Raw genomic sequence first — 15,071 nt, forward strand, 5'->3', positions numbered from 1 at the left:
TGTAATTGAAACTACCACGCGGCCCGCGACAAAAAATGAGTTTGACACCCCTGATCTAAATCATCATGCATTCCACATTAGATTGTGCTATATCAAATTGTCCAAATTATTTTTTTATTTTGCTTCGTTGTTTGCAACCACATCTGATTGGGAAATAAGGATTTGTTCTTGTGCCCAAGGTCCTTTTCTACCGGTACACATGATCATGAATCAAAATTTGCCCTCCTTCTGTAGCACCACAGTATCGACAACATGGAATGCTCTAAAATAGCATCATTGAAACGGCCCAATCAGTAGCGTCTTGCTGGGAACAGAAAAAAAAGAAAAGAAAAGTGGTCACTTGCAGGCATGAGGTGGTCCACGTTACTGCTGTTAACAGACTTTAGTTTGGTAGAAAGTCCATGCTCTGCTCTTAGGTTTAAACAAAATCGTAGCATATTCCATCATGAGTATGACTAGAAGATAATGTAATTAATCATAATGTCTGAGTAAGAAATTTTGGCATTTTCACAGAAATAACATATTTGCCACTCTCCGAGCATTCACATGCTCAAGGATTCTAGTTGCGGTAATGTCTTGGCGCACTTGTGATCATCCTTGTGAGCATCTCGACATCTTTCTCTGAATCCTATTGTGCTTTCATAGTAAATTCGTAGCAAGTTTGTTACTTTTACATCCTATTGTCTGTTAAAAACAAACCTAGGTTTATGGAAATGTAGGAAATAAAAGCCAGTGGATGATTGAGGAACTTCTCTTTCCTCAAATTGGAGAGAAGGGAGTGACTTGTACCAATTTCTTTTATACTTATTGAGAGTTTTTTCCCCCAATTTATTCTTGGATTTGTCCCATAGCAGAAAAAATAAAATTGTGCAGTGTGCAGTTATACATCTGTTTGATTTGTGAGGCATGCTGGGTGATCCCGTCCATGAATTGACGAACATTTAGTAATTTGGCCCTGCCTCCTACAAGGGAGTGTATCTCCAAAACAAAGGGGGTGTACTGGCAGAAAGGCAACAGCCCACTCGTTTGTCCAAAGAGTGCAAGGATAGGGACCAGTAATGATCGCGACTTAGGTTAATTTGTGACCGGACGTTTGGTCGCCGGACGTTTGAGAGCTGGTTTCAACAGTAGATATTTAGATATTAAACTCTCTCTCTCATGAATATAATTTTGAGAGCTGGTTTCAACAGTAGATATTTAGATATTAAACTCTCTCTATCATGAATATAATTTTGAGAGCTGGTTTCAACAGTAGATATTTAGATATTAAACTCTATCTCTCATCAATGTAATTTTGAGAGCTGGTTTCAATAGTAAACTCTCTGTCATGTTGTCAAACGTCCGGCGACCAAATGTCCGGGCGACCAAACGTCCGGGCGACCAAACGTCCGGGCGACCAAACGTCCGGGCGACCAAACGTCCGGGCGACCAAACGTCCGGGCGACCAAACGTCCGGGCGACCAAATGTCCGGGCGACCAAACGTCCGGGCGACCAAACGTCCGGGCGACCAAACGTCCGGGCGACCAAACGTCCGAGTACCGGTTAATTTGGGTGTAATGTTTGCGTGATCCCATAATCCCAACTCATTGATTGGGAAATTGCTCTGATTCACTGCAAATATGCCCACAAGCTGTTAAAATGATATCATTTTGCTCCAGACAAACGAAAACCCCTGTTGCTTACCATACTAGTAATAAAAATGATTTCTCCGAACTCTGCTGCCAGCAAAAGGACTTGTGACAAAACTGCTTGAAACTCTTTCATCTTTTAGAAAAATAGAACATATTTTGCAGTTAAAGAGCTATATTCTTCTCATTCAAAGCCCCACTATAGTTTTTAAACGCTAATTAAGATTAGAATCGTGCAAAGAGTACTCACAAATGAATTATCAAGACCCACACAAATCCAAAACTGTTTCAAAAATAACTTTGTAAGGGTTTGCCTCTGCACAGTTGAAATCGATGATGCTTTCAGAGCGTAAGAATTCCAACAGAAGGCGTACAGTAGTTCAGACTCGTTGACTTTATCGTGTGAAGTTGTCAGAATAGGAAATTTAATAGTGCTACGTTTGTATTTTCGGGAAATAAAATTGATAGTTTCGAAAGAGGTTTTTAGCTTTTTAATATTTTTTTGAGAACTGTTGCCAGGATTAAAAGAAAGGGAAAAAATGAGTTTTTAAGTGTTTCAATATAACATTGTTTGAATTAACAAGCACCCGTAAACCATGAGAACACATTGTTCTCATGATCTCAGTTTGTTATTCTTTTTATTCTTTTATTTGAAATATTTTTTGAGATTTTGGATTTTCTTTTATTATTATTTGTGTATGTAATGTTTTCCTCTATTTTTCATGCGCGCTCTGCTCATTAAGTGTTTGTTTTCACCAAGATTCATTAACCCTATTCTGTGGGTCATTTTAAAAGCTCCTTTCATATTTTGTCAATGTGTGCCTTGTTGCATCATCAATTTATTTTCTCTTTAGTTCCCTGGTCTCCATCTGTCTGTGTGGGTTGTCATCATGTTATGGTTCTCTGTAGTCGTGAGAACTTTCTTTTATTTCGTTCATTTCAGGGGGTGGTGGTTGGCTTTTTAAAATTTAATTAGTATTTTGACTCCTTTTGTTGCTTGGAATACATTCTTTTCTTGAGAGCCATCATTCACTCCTCTCATGCTCTACTTTTTCCCCACTATCACGCACACATGCCATGCAACACCTTACATGCAAGAAACACCTGAATCACTCAAGCCTCAGTCCTCACTGTATGATAAATCTGCTTTTTAAAAATCATGTGCCTGTATTGTCCAGGTGATGGCAGTGCTGTGTTGCATCGCCTTTGCAGATGCAGTACAGGATCTAGCTAAAACAATTCGAGTTGTAGAAAATCTAATCTATAAGGAGCAGTACATATGACATCTTAATTCTTCCTAATGAATACCTTCACAATATTTTAACCCAATTTTCCCCCATACTTCTAAACATGCAAACTATGATATATCTGTAGCCCCTTCAAGTCATCAATAATAAGAACTACTTACTATATATATTTTTGCCATTATTGTAGCTGGTAGGTTGAAATGGATTAAAACATGGTGAAAAATTCCAGTTGAGTGTTTCAAGTGCTGATTTATATTATTGAAAAATGAATGAAAAGAATGACCATATCCCAAAAATATCTCAAACAAAAATGTATTTATCATGAAAGGACTACTGTGGAAACTGGAAACCAATGGTCAATTTTCAAAGTGCTGTTTAAGATAATGCAGTCGAGCTACGTAAGTAAACACATCCCTCAAACACATGGACTCACTATTTGCGCAGGTGATCAAATAGAGTAAAGACCCCTTTAATAGTTCTGTTAAATGACCTCACAACTTTTGGTCAGTCATTTTGTCCTTCTTCAAAGTGTCCGCCAAGTGGCCTGTTGTTTTGAGTGATGCCTGAAATCAAAGGGCAACCTGTTGAGTCATTTTACCCTCCCATCATAGTGGATACCACTAGCCAAAATGAATGCGCTACCAGCTGGTCCTCTTTTTTTGACACAGTTGCCAAGCAACAGAAACGATCACCGCGGCAACAAGTGCTGGATGTACAGCGTCCTGCTAGGGCACCCTAAATTAGTTTTCCGTTGACATTACATTGCTGTAAATTATGGCAAAATTATATTCTTGGTCTGTCAAAGGTGATTTAGTGCTTGCACTATTGCATTAATCTAAAATTGCCAACATTCCTTTTCGGTATGACTTTTTTTGTGATGGACAGTTGATGGTCTGTAAGAGATGTCATAGGTCTACAGGGGCAAACATGCAACACTTCATTTGTGTAATCTATTTTATTTCAACATCAAACAAAACACACACCCAAAAGTCAGGGGAATGCCGGATGCAATTAATGAGTTTGATGAATTTTGTAGAACTCAACTAGACTGGCATACAAGTGAGCAAGCAGACTGTCTTAAAATAGGCTGAAAGACTGTTGTTGGTGTTGCTTCTAAATTGGGATTGAGTAAAAGGGTTGCTGGTGATATTTTACTTGCAGTTTGTCAAATTGCTAATTGACAGAAATAATTAACTTTATGGCCTGGCTGGCAGACAGTCTCACAATCTCACTCCAAAGATGTAGCTTTAAAGCAGACACCAAGTTTGGATTCACAGGAGAGCCCTTTAATATTTGTGCACTTGGAATTCCGTAACTGAGGGCAAGTTGGCTGGAGATAATGTTTATCATAAATAGATAACTTATCATATAACACTGTGCAAATATTTTTACAGTTTGAAACCACAAACAGGTGTTCATTCGTTTGCATGTCAATTCTTATTGTAAATATGTGAATTTAGTCGGTGATTTCACATTGATGACAGCGCACCCGTGTGACACTAAGTCCAGGCAGATGCTGTATCAGATAAAACTTCATCACCATTCTCTTTAAATCGTTGCTGCCATTTCAGTGCTGGACCTCGCTGTCCAATTTAGCTGGAATTCACAGTAATGACTTCAGTAGTGGGACACTTTGCAGTCCTCATCCTTCATTTTCCTGCAGTGTGAAGCTGTAAAAAAAAACCAAAAATGGATTACAATCAACATGCCTCAAAAGCTGTCACGCTAGTTTTCTTTATTCGCTATTCCTGACAAATGCTTCAACAAACATTTGATTAAGTCTATGTTGGACAGTCACCAGGAAACCAATTTCAGTGGGCTGAGTGTGTTTTTGTGGACCCTTTGGGAATATTTGTTAATATTTTTAGTGAAGGAGTAAAAAGAAAGGAGTTGACTTTGGGTGAGCGAAGAAGTACACCCGGAACTGAACGCTGGCACACATACACAAACAAGCTTATGCCCGGAACCCCCCCACCCCCCCACATCCTCAGAGATGACATTCAAATCCCACAAGGGCTTCAGCCTAAAGATACACACCCACACACTAAAAAGCCTCTATGACTGGGATAGGCTCCAGCACCCCCACGACCCTTTGGCAGTTAATAAGCGGTTCAGAAAATGAATGAATGAATGAAATTAACTATAATTGTTTCATTTGTACTTCAGGTTATCGTCTTAGCACGCACAATGATTCAAAACATTTAAATACTTTTAAATAATCTTTTAAAATTACCCTCACAAATTGAAGGGCTTGAAAGTAAATTAGTTTTTTCCCCCTGAAATGACAAGTGCGCGTGTATGCTGCCTTTACTCTGAATAAAAATACAGTAATGGCACAGATGAGCCATCGTTCTTTGTTTGTAAGCCTTTACATAGCCACTTTGCAGGAAAAAAACACCCTCCTGTGGCATTGATTGTAAGCCGCAAAAAGCATGTATCACAAGGGGTTCCACATAAAATAAAATAAAATAAACACTAATAGGTCATTTTTAAAATTCAGCCTATTATAAAGATGCCAAACAAGTATGACACGACCTATGATGGGGCTTATTTCATTTTCTTGTTGAGTTATCTAATGTATGATTTCCTGGTCAGTAGTCTACCTCTTTTGTTGTGGGTGTAAAAATAGTCTGCGTTCATTGTAACTGTGCAACTTGTTTGCCTGAGCTGGCCATGCCTTGTATGGAATGTCAGTTACAATCAGATAATATTGTAAACCGACCGTTTAAACATTTAAAGCATTTTATCTTCCTCGGCGAGAAACAATGTTAGTATCCGCATGCTACCATTTTTATTGCACCGGTACTTTTATTCTAGATCATTGCAACTACAAAAAAAAGTACTACATTCTTTTGTCTACGTTCATTACTTTTTTCCTAACAAAACATGGATGCTGATGCTATCACTTCCACTGTGCATGTCTGTACAGGAAGACTCACACTCATCCACACTGATTGGAGAAATGTGGATGAAAATAACTCTTTGCAAAGGACTTGCATAAAACTGTTTGGGTCAATGAGAACTCCATCCGCAGCCATATTTAATCATCAGCGAGTGCAGTGGTAGTCTGCCTAAAAAGCAGCAACGTGTATCTATGCTGCATCGTCTGTTCATATGTAGTGCAAGAACAGTGCCCCCTCTGTGCTTGAAACGCTGTCCTATATGCATTGGGTCATGGGAAACGTGCTTGATTATCCACGGTTTTCTCTTCACTTCATTTTGACACCAGTCAAACATTTTTCTTGAGGGTCAGATTCTGGAAACATGTTTTGTTGATGTTTTTCGTGAAGTATGACCACCACGTGCATCAAAAAAAATGTGATTTGGGTACAAATATTATGTTACACAGATATTTAAATTGCAAAAGACTACAAATAATGTTCAATAACAGGAAGAAAAGCTTGATTTTACATGATTTTTGAAGCCTTGTTCTTATTTCATTTTAGCCTTTTTTCCTTTCAAATCTTTCTAATTTGTGGAGCACATAACAATGTTTCTATGGCTTGCCAAGTATTAATATAATTTAACGTCGCATAATTTACAATAATTTGCTCTTAGATATTTTTGGAACAGACAATGTTTGACTTAGTAAAGCGCTAAGTTACAGTTGCTCAATGAAATTATAGTTAAAATAAACTTTATTATTCGTCTTTATTTTGGAGCAAATCAGTGTTCAATTCTGAAATTTTCAATTCATTTTCCCCATTCTGTAATTGTAAATGACAATTTTAAATTTCAGGCAATATTTTTTTTCATTAAACTATTATTATTATTTAGGAATCTGGGAAATATTGACAATCATCTCTCTGCCTTCTTATCTGCATTTCTCTGAAAAGAGTAGGTAAATTACTGAGTCATATATCGCAGGACACCACGAAACAGACAACCATTCACGCTCACACTTATACATAGGGGCAATTTAGAGTCTTCAACCAGCTAACCTAGCATGCACGTTTTTGGGATGTGGAAAGACACCGGAGTACCTGGAGAAAACCCACACAAGCCCAGAGAGAACATGCAAACTCAACACATTTAGCGAACCCTCGACCCCAGAACTCTGAGGCTGACGCTCTAACCACTCTTACCGCCGGGCCGCCTGAGTCAAATGTAATGCGGTTCCAAATTATGTGAAAGTGTGTGGAACAGCCAATACGGTTAATTAGAAAGAGTGGGCTGTGCATAAGAGATAAAGATTTATCTGCTGTGCTGAGTGTTGGGTTTGGTCCACGGAGGGCCCCCCACGCCTGGCAAAAAGCCACGCTAATATTTGATCAAATGTGCCACAAATGTCACTGTGTGAGCTCTTCATAGGCCCGACAATAAACTACAAAACCCACTCCGTAAACAATATCATAGTTCTGCATCACTTCAAGAGAATTATACGTCAACGGATTGGCATCGAAGTACAGTATGAAATTTGAGTTTATTATTGAAACAGCAAATGACTTCAATGATTTATTTTTCTTAACTGCTCTGTTGATAGGACTAAAGAAAGCCTAATATGGAATGATCCACAGGATTAAATGTGATCCATTTATAGAAACGTGAACCTGAAGACGATAACTAATCGTACGTTTCAGACAGAACACGTTAATAGGAGCTTCATGTCGTTATTTATATATGTCTAATGAAAGTACAATACTTTAAATGGATTCAATGCATTGCATAAACAGAATTAACTGAACTACTAAATCTTCTGAGCATTTCGATGGATGTCGGACCTCCGCAATTTACTATTAATACAATTAATTTACTTTTTTCCTGATGCAAAACTTCATATTAGTATAATATAAATATCTGTTTATTGCTTTTCATCTTCAACTTTCCTTTTGGGTTAGTTCTGCATCAATCCTTTTACTTTATGTATTGCTCCTGTGTTTTTCCTGTAATTGTGTAAAAGACTTTTGGGGAAATTAAAAGTACCATTGTATGATATCATTTATAAAGAATATGATTTATGCATTTCCATTTTATCATTTTGCTGATTAAAAAATAAGCAGTACATGTTTTTCAAATACAGACCCTATTTTGTCCATGATACACTAGTTTTAGTGATATGCATGCAACAGTATGTCTGATTCTGGTCAATTTCTCTGATTAGTTTTATTCATCACGGAGTTTGTACTTCCTTTCTGATACGGTCACATGGCCGTTTCCTAAAGCTAGACTCAACTCCCTTGAGTTCACTACCAAGTGCTATGCATAAACAATGTTTGTTTATGATGTCAAACTTCTCATGACTAATAAACAAAAAAGATTGGAAACAAACTTTTTTTATGATGCATCATGGAAATCTAATCTTTTATAGGGGCGTATATTTATCCAACGAACACAATATTCATTAGCACTTGAAATAAGGGGATGCCTTTTGACATTCTTATCTTAATTTTGTGTAACTGCATGTAGATGCTACAGATGTTCTCCCCCAAAAAAATGTACCATCAAACTAGAAATCAACTTAGACAGATGCCTCATGTGTAAAGAGTCAGTACAACTGTTGTGAAGATCAATCTTAAAAAGAATGAACTTACAATCTGGCTTCTGGCAGCGATAAGTCATTGAATTGCATGCTGGCGTTGGACTGAAGTTGAACTGGCAAAGCCTCGCCACTCTCGTTTCTGACTGGAGTTTTTTGGAAAGCGCCAGCAAGGCCTGAATCAGCCGGCCAGTGAAAACAGGAGCAGCGAGTCCGCACTTCTTTATAGACGGTGTTGAGACGCGGGGTGGACAGCCACGGACAGCCGAGAAGGTTCTTGAAGGCGTTGCGAAACTCCGGGCTCCGGCAATAGATGATGGGATTAAGGCCAGAGTTGACATAACCCAACCAGTTTAAGAGTCGGAAGATCCTCTCCGACGGGACTCTTCGGTCAAAAGCATTGATGATGTTGGCCACAAAGAACGGCAGCCAGCACACTGTAAACGTTCCCATGATGATACCTAAAGTTTTTAGCGCCTTGTGTTCTTTAACAAGTAATAAACGTGACGGCCTCCGCTTGACGCCCTTCCGCCCGGTTCCACTATTGACCTGGTTAGTGCATACCGACTGGAGGGCCCCATCGTTCACATCGCAACCATCTTGCGTTCCCAGTGTCAGACACTCGTGCTTGAAACGCATTCTGCTTTTATCGATGAGCTTCACCTGCCTTCTCGCTATTAGGAAGACCTTTGCGTAGACAAAGATCATGATAAAGAGAGGAATGTAAAACGAAACAATGGACGATACGATGGCATAAGCCCAGTTGGTGACAAAGTCACAGCAAGCGGGGTCATCGTAGCACATCCTGGCTTCGTATTCATTGTCGGCGCGCCAATAGCCTTTCATGATGGGCACAAACGAGATTAAAGCTGAAACGATCCACACCAAACAAACGATGGCTCTGGCACGCCACTTACAGAGTAAAACTTGGTGTCGGAGCGGCCTGGTAATCGCTATGTAACGGTCCACCGCTATCACGCAGAGCGTCTCTATGCTCGCCGTCACGCACAAGACATCCACCGAAGTCCAGAAATCGCAAGATGTTTCGTCCAGTGGCCAGTTGCCCGTCAGCACGATGGTGGCCCCCAGGGGCACTACCAAGACCCCCATGATGAGGTCGGCGCACGCCAGAGACATGATGAAGATGTTGGTGGTGGTCTGGAGCTGGGAAGTCGAAGCTATGGCGATGATGACCAGCAGGTTCCCCACCACGATGATGACGATGATAGCCACCAGTATGAGGAGGATCCAGGATCCGGTTGCGGGGTGGTAGGGGAGCGTTTGGTTCCTCAAAACAGACGCTAAAGTGCTCAAGTTGCCGTCCATTGTTCAAGGCCTCACCTCAGTCACTAAAAGTTTGGAACATTTTATTCCCAAAGTCATGAAAATGACATAAGCTGTAGCAAAAAAGGCAAATGTTCTTACATTTCTCGCCTCAGGAGAATTGTTTAGCCACGCTCAAACTTCAGCCCGGGCTTCCCATGCTTCCACAAATCAAGACGTCTTAATGGAGTCAACATGTTCTCCTTAAAATGTACATTTCCTTCCGTGCTGAAACAATAAAAGTTCACCGAGTTGGTAGGAGGCCAAACATTGATTTAAAGAAAAATGTCAGTCTTGTCTATGAGGAGCTCAAAGCAATCGGCACAGACCGCTGCACGATCCCCTCCTACTGCGACACTTTGATAACGAATACTAAACATCTGCGCTGTAGTAAAAAGTGCACAAATGCATCAGCGTGAGAGCCCACCTTTTTTCATCTGCCCTCTTTCTCGCTCTCCCTCACTCTTTTTCTCTCAGCTGGCTATGACTGTGTTGGCCAAGGGGAGGAGTTGAAGGGTGTGAGCGCTGTCCAGTGTGCGGAAAAGCAAACAAGCACTAGTAGCTTCACTCAATCATGAAGGTATTGTTCCTAGCTGTTTAAAGTAAAAACACCAAAGCACTAGGATTAAGTGTTTTGCTTAGTGTTTGTTTTTTTTAATTTTATGATGTTTTTATTGAGTATTAGCTTGATCTTGATAACATTATGAGTCATTCATGGCTGTTATCGCATTTCCACATAAAAGGATTTTCATGACTTTAATTTGCTTGAAATAAAATAAATATGTCGTTATGAAAAAAAACAAGTTGTCATCAGTGTTTCTCTCTAAATACAAATTAGTACTACTGAATGCTTCAGCTGAATCCAGTTGTTTGCAATAATACACAAAGTTTTTTTTGTGTATACATATTCAGTTTGGGGTCACTGTGCTCTTAGTAAAATAAGGCAGAGCCCTTGGTAATCTATATTATTATGACAGTACTAAAAAAAAGAATTTGAAAATATTAAGGATGAAGAAAGGTTCAAATGTTCTGGTTTACAGTGGATTGGTGAAACTAAATGAGAGGAAATGAACCCTTTCTGTAAGGTTGGCCTTCCAGGATGTAAATTCTATTACAGAATGTAAATTATATTACAGAATGAATGCTGATGTTTATGTGTTACACTATATTGACATCTAATCTATCTCTATAATTTACTTAAATGTATACACCACATGTGCATACGAATATGCACTTTGCAGTTTGCTCTGCTTCCCTTTTAGTAGTGCATTCTGCGAATCATAAAATAAATGTTCACTCTTTCGACCTAACAATGTTATAGTCGGAATCCACTGTTAATGTAGGAGAATCCACTCTATAATTATTTTCATCATATTGAACATCTCTTTACTGGGGTAGAAATGCAATGCTTTTTTATGTAGCTGAACCAATAAAATTTTCAAAATGTTTTTAAAACCATTTTCAGAACTTTTGTATAAGGAAACTCAAACATGAAGGTAGGTGTGTAGATGTCTTTTATCATTTCTGATGGCATCCCAAACTGCATGTAGCTGCATAAGAATGCAGATTCACAGGAATTTAAAAATAAACAGCTGAGCACTCTAGGGTGCAGACGTCTGCCTAAGACGGGTCGGGAAACCCAAAATGCTGAAAGAGCCATAATGCATGAAAAAATATATATGTCTATGCTATATGCAATTGCAACTGCTAAGATTAATTTCTTTAAAAGGGGTACACCTCTTTCACACCTGAAGTACAACTTGCTGATGAGGCGTGTTTACAAAGTTGCTAATGTGTGTTAATGTAGTCTCCGCTCTACACTTGTTAACCTATTAAGTGTATCTGTCACAGGACAGTGTAAACAGTATGGCAGGTTTTTCCATGGTAGCCTTCTGTTCATACTCTAAACTGTCAAAAATCTAAAAAGATGAGTAAGGATTCCCTTTACGGTGAGCAGGGGAGACAAACTTTAATTGATAACTCGTAAGATCAGGCACAAATAATGCATCATTGATGGCTGACACAATATAAACAACCATTTTTTCTTACAGAAATACACATTTTGTTCAATGTGTTACAAATTTCTTATTCTTCCGGGAAAAATATCTCATGCACATGGTCTTAGAATTCATTTAAACTGATTCTATGAAACTGATGCAATGTCTAAATGTCATGAATTCAGAGAAATGATAATATTGTAGCTCAGGTGTCACCAACAATGGTTCCCCACAACCACTACGTGTAGCAAATGGCCAAATTATAAAAATAGCTCATCAGTGATCTAATGATATGATTTCCTAGAAATATTGTAAAACATCTTTGTCAACTGTTATTGAGATAAGTGGCTTTGGAAATTCAACGGAAAATCAATTCTACAACAAGCTTTGTTTTTTGGGGGGTTTTTTTTGGTAACAGATATGCTCGCTCAAAATAGCAATTGAGCTGCCATGTTTTTTGCCAGGGCACTCTTGAAGTTATGGGATTGAGGTTGACGAACCTTTCACACAGCTTTTCACAGTACAGATCATGGCGTCTGACCCACATACGTTATCATGCAAGTTAATTCAACTCAGTTAATTAAATGGCCTTAATTAGCTTTATAATCTGAAATAAAATGTTTATCAAGTGGGACAATGATTTATATAGACTTTTTTTACAGTGCTATGAGATATGCTCTATTTGATCTGTTCTTAAAAATCTTTTTTAAAAAAGGTCATCAAACTCTTTCATTCATGCATCTAGCCTTGGGAATGTTTTCCTCAATGAACACAGAAGAGGTGTGTTTTAATCATCTGCTATTTAAAATTAGTTTCGGGTACTGTAATTATCTTGTAAAACACCAGACTAGTCACCCATCCGGATTTTACACGCGTCCTTTGCAAAAAACAGTACAATTCAACTATTCTTAACCAAGGAGCCCATGTTTGGAAAAGGGTCTCGCCATACCTTGAAAACAACGACATTTTAAGGGAGTAAATGTTGCCCTTTGGTTGCTTTTTCTCTTCCAATATGCGACCTTGTTTTAAAATTGTGCTGACCTAGTAGACGACAAGCACAGATGTGTAAGACAACGAAAGGATGAGTGTGGCAGTGGTTGGTCAATTGGACAATTATTTTAAATTGACCACTTGGTTATGATTTTCCAGAGTACAGTCTTCTATGGCTAAATTAAATATTATGTTTACAAATTCCCCCTGTGAGTGTGTGGTGGATATATCGGAAGACAGGAAATGGTCCATTAAAGAATGAAAGTTGGTCAAGGTTGGACGCAGAGGGAAGCCCTGGTTTCAAGTTTTAAAGTGATTAATTCTCATTGCAAATCATTCCAATAACACAATCCTTTTATTTATCCCCTGACCATATTACGAGATTTACAGTAGTATTTTTTTCTTGTCTCAGCAAGACATGGGAAAGTGGAATAGGTCAAGTGATAAGAGAATTAATATGAAATTTGAAAAATTTGAGCATAGACGCACATTTTGAAAAATCTCTAAACTCATCTACTTTTCACTATAATTTACATGAATGGAAACTTACGCTGTCTTTCCTGGGTTCTTTTCTGAGCATTTAGCAGAAAACACTTAAATCACCAATGAATGTCCCACCACACACTCTCAGGAGAACCATCTCAGGCTATTCTGGGGCCTGTTCAATATACGTATTTCATTCTGAAAACCCACGGGCTTTCTAAGTCGCAAGCTATTTTTCTTAAAGAAGTGGGAAGAAAATGATTAAAGTGCCTCTTGTGTTCCTTTTTACTAAAACTGATATTGCCTTGCCTTTTGCTTTGCAGGGATTCCTGAGAACACGATTCTGTGATCTTCCCCGCACTACAGTTCAGACCACAAAAGTCAGGTTCCCCAACATCCAAGACCAAGATCTCTGTGCTATCAGGCATGTTACTGCACAACATACACTGAAAGCATTCATCTCGTAAATTTTTTCTGCCTATGTAGTATCTACTTAATTTGTTTTTCCTGTAAAACCACTAGGAAATTAACCTAAAAATCTATTAAACTATGACGAACTGACATGCATCCTCTCCATTCAAATAGATTGGACGTCCAAAAATACTACATTCATTTTCTGAACCGCCTATCCTCACAAGGCTCATGGGGGGTGCTGGTGACCAGCCAATCGCAGGGCACAAGTAAACAAACAACCATTCACGCTCACACTCACAACTAGGGGTAATTTAGGGTGCTCAACCAGCCTACCCTGCATGTTTTTGAAATGTGGGAGGAAACTGGAGTACCCAGAGAAAACCCAGGCATGCCCAGAGGACATGCAAACTCTACACAGGAAGGGATCAAACCCTAGATCTCAGAACTGTCAGGCCGACGTGTTAACTAACCACTTTTCCACCCAATACTTCCACAATCATTTAAAGTCTTGGCACTCGTACTGAAAAAAAAAGCAACTTACATGACCTGGCTTGTCTTCAGTTCAGTTTGTGATGGTCATGTGATACTGCGATTACATGTTGTGGTTCTGGCCACGACTAAGGGAAGAACCAAGGCTAAAGAGGGGGGCAGTAGGGCGCAGGTTATATGGCGCCAATGTCACAGACACACTCAGAGAAGGATAAGGTCTCGATCGATAACTAAAGCAAATGCCAGCAGCATGTCGTTGGGTTGCAGTGATGTTAGTTGCTGTTATTACTCATTTTTAGAACTTGTGATCTCATTGATTGACTGCAGTGCCGTGCAAGTCCAGTATTGAGTGAAATCCTCTTAAAAAGTCTTGTTTACCTGGCAGTCCCTGGAGTAATTGCAACAGTCCTGGCAGAACAACGGATAAAGGGAAGGTAACATAGCAGGGAGTTAATGTGAGCAGAAAACGGTCAATGCTACTAGTATACATGTTCAGGAATAGCGCACAACAGGAAGGACTTCCTTAAATGGGAATTGTGAGCTGATTAGAACTGCACATTCTGTCATTTTGTGTTGCCACGAGTACATCATATCTTCACGTGCTAAATCATTATGTGAAATTGCACAAAATTCAACACCAACGCAATACCCATCAACTTTGAGCGCCATGTTCCCTCACCGTGGTTGCAGGTGTGCTGAACGATTAGGATGTGCAATTGTTGTTTACTTGGATTACTGATTAGAAAGGAAACTGTCGGGTGGTTGTTTCTTTAGTTTTCTGACATTTTATGAAGATCAGTGATGCCTCACATTTGTCAATGAAAATGAAGATTCACATTTTTAAAAAAAAAATCAGTTTGAACAGTCTGTGAGGGAGTTCATATATGTGTTAAATTACTATAACTTTGAACTTGACAATTTAGAAATTTTTGCAAATCAAGAGTATTTTAATCCCTCAAAGTCTCAGTCATAGGTGTAATAATAATAACAAAATGTTACCACAAATTCTGTCTTTCTTATTTT

At 38.9% G+C, this 15,071-nt stretch overlaps 1 protein-coding gene and 1 long non-coding RNA gene across 2 annotated transcripts in view; one reads left to right on the plus strand and one right to left on the minus strand.

Annotated features, from left to right (window-relative positions):
* Positions 1 to 13,573, plus strand: part of LOC144074140 (uncharacterized) — a 21,054-nt gene extending 7,481 nt beyond the window's left edge. Inside the window, exon 4 of the long non-coding RNA XR_013300245.1 lies at positions 13,469 to 13,573. This is a non-coding gene — a long non-coding RNA (uncharacterized LOC144074140). The remainder of the gene's footprint in view (positions 1 to 13,468) is intronic.
* adrb3a (adrenoceptor beta 3a) lies at positions 3,817 to 10,097 on the minus strand. Its single transcript, XM_077600353.1, has 3 exons — positions 9,778 to 10,097; positions 8,408 to 9,701; positions 3,817 to 4,546 (listed from the first exon to the last, which is right to left on the minus strand). The coding sequence occupies exons 2-3, from the start codon at positions 9,676 to 9,678 to the stop codon at positions 4,519 to 4,521; spliced, it is 1,299 nt and encodes a 432-aa protein (XP_077456479.1). The 5' UTR covers positions 9,679 to 9,701; positions 9,778 to 10,097; the 3' UTR covers positions 3,817 to 4,518.
* Positions 13,574 to 15,071: the final 1,498 nt, after the last annotated feature.

This window comes from Stigmatopora argus, chromosome 5, assembly GCF_051989625.1.
Source record: "Stigmatopora argus isolate UIUO_Sarg chromosome 5, RoL_Sarg_1.0, whole genome shotgun sequence".
NCBI classification, from domain to species: Eukaryota; Metazoa; Chordata; class Actinopteri; order Syngnathiformes; family Syngnathidae; genus Stigmatopora; species Stigmatopora argus.

Excerpts from the sequence above, each read along its gene's own strand:
- adrb3a (XM_077600353.1), bottom strand. The coding sequence starts at position 9,678 with ATGGACGGCAACTTGAGCACTTTAGCGTCTGTTTTGAGGAACCAAACG. Across the intron at positions 4,547-8,407 it reads TCGCTGCCAGAAGCCAGATT|CTTCACACTGCAGGAAAATG; the intron begins GTAAGTTCATTC and ends TTTTTTTTACAG.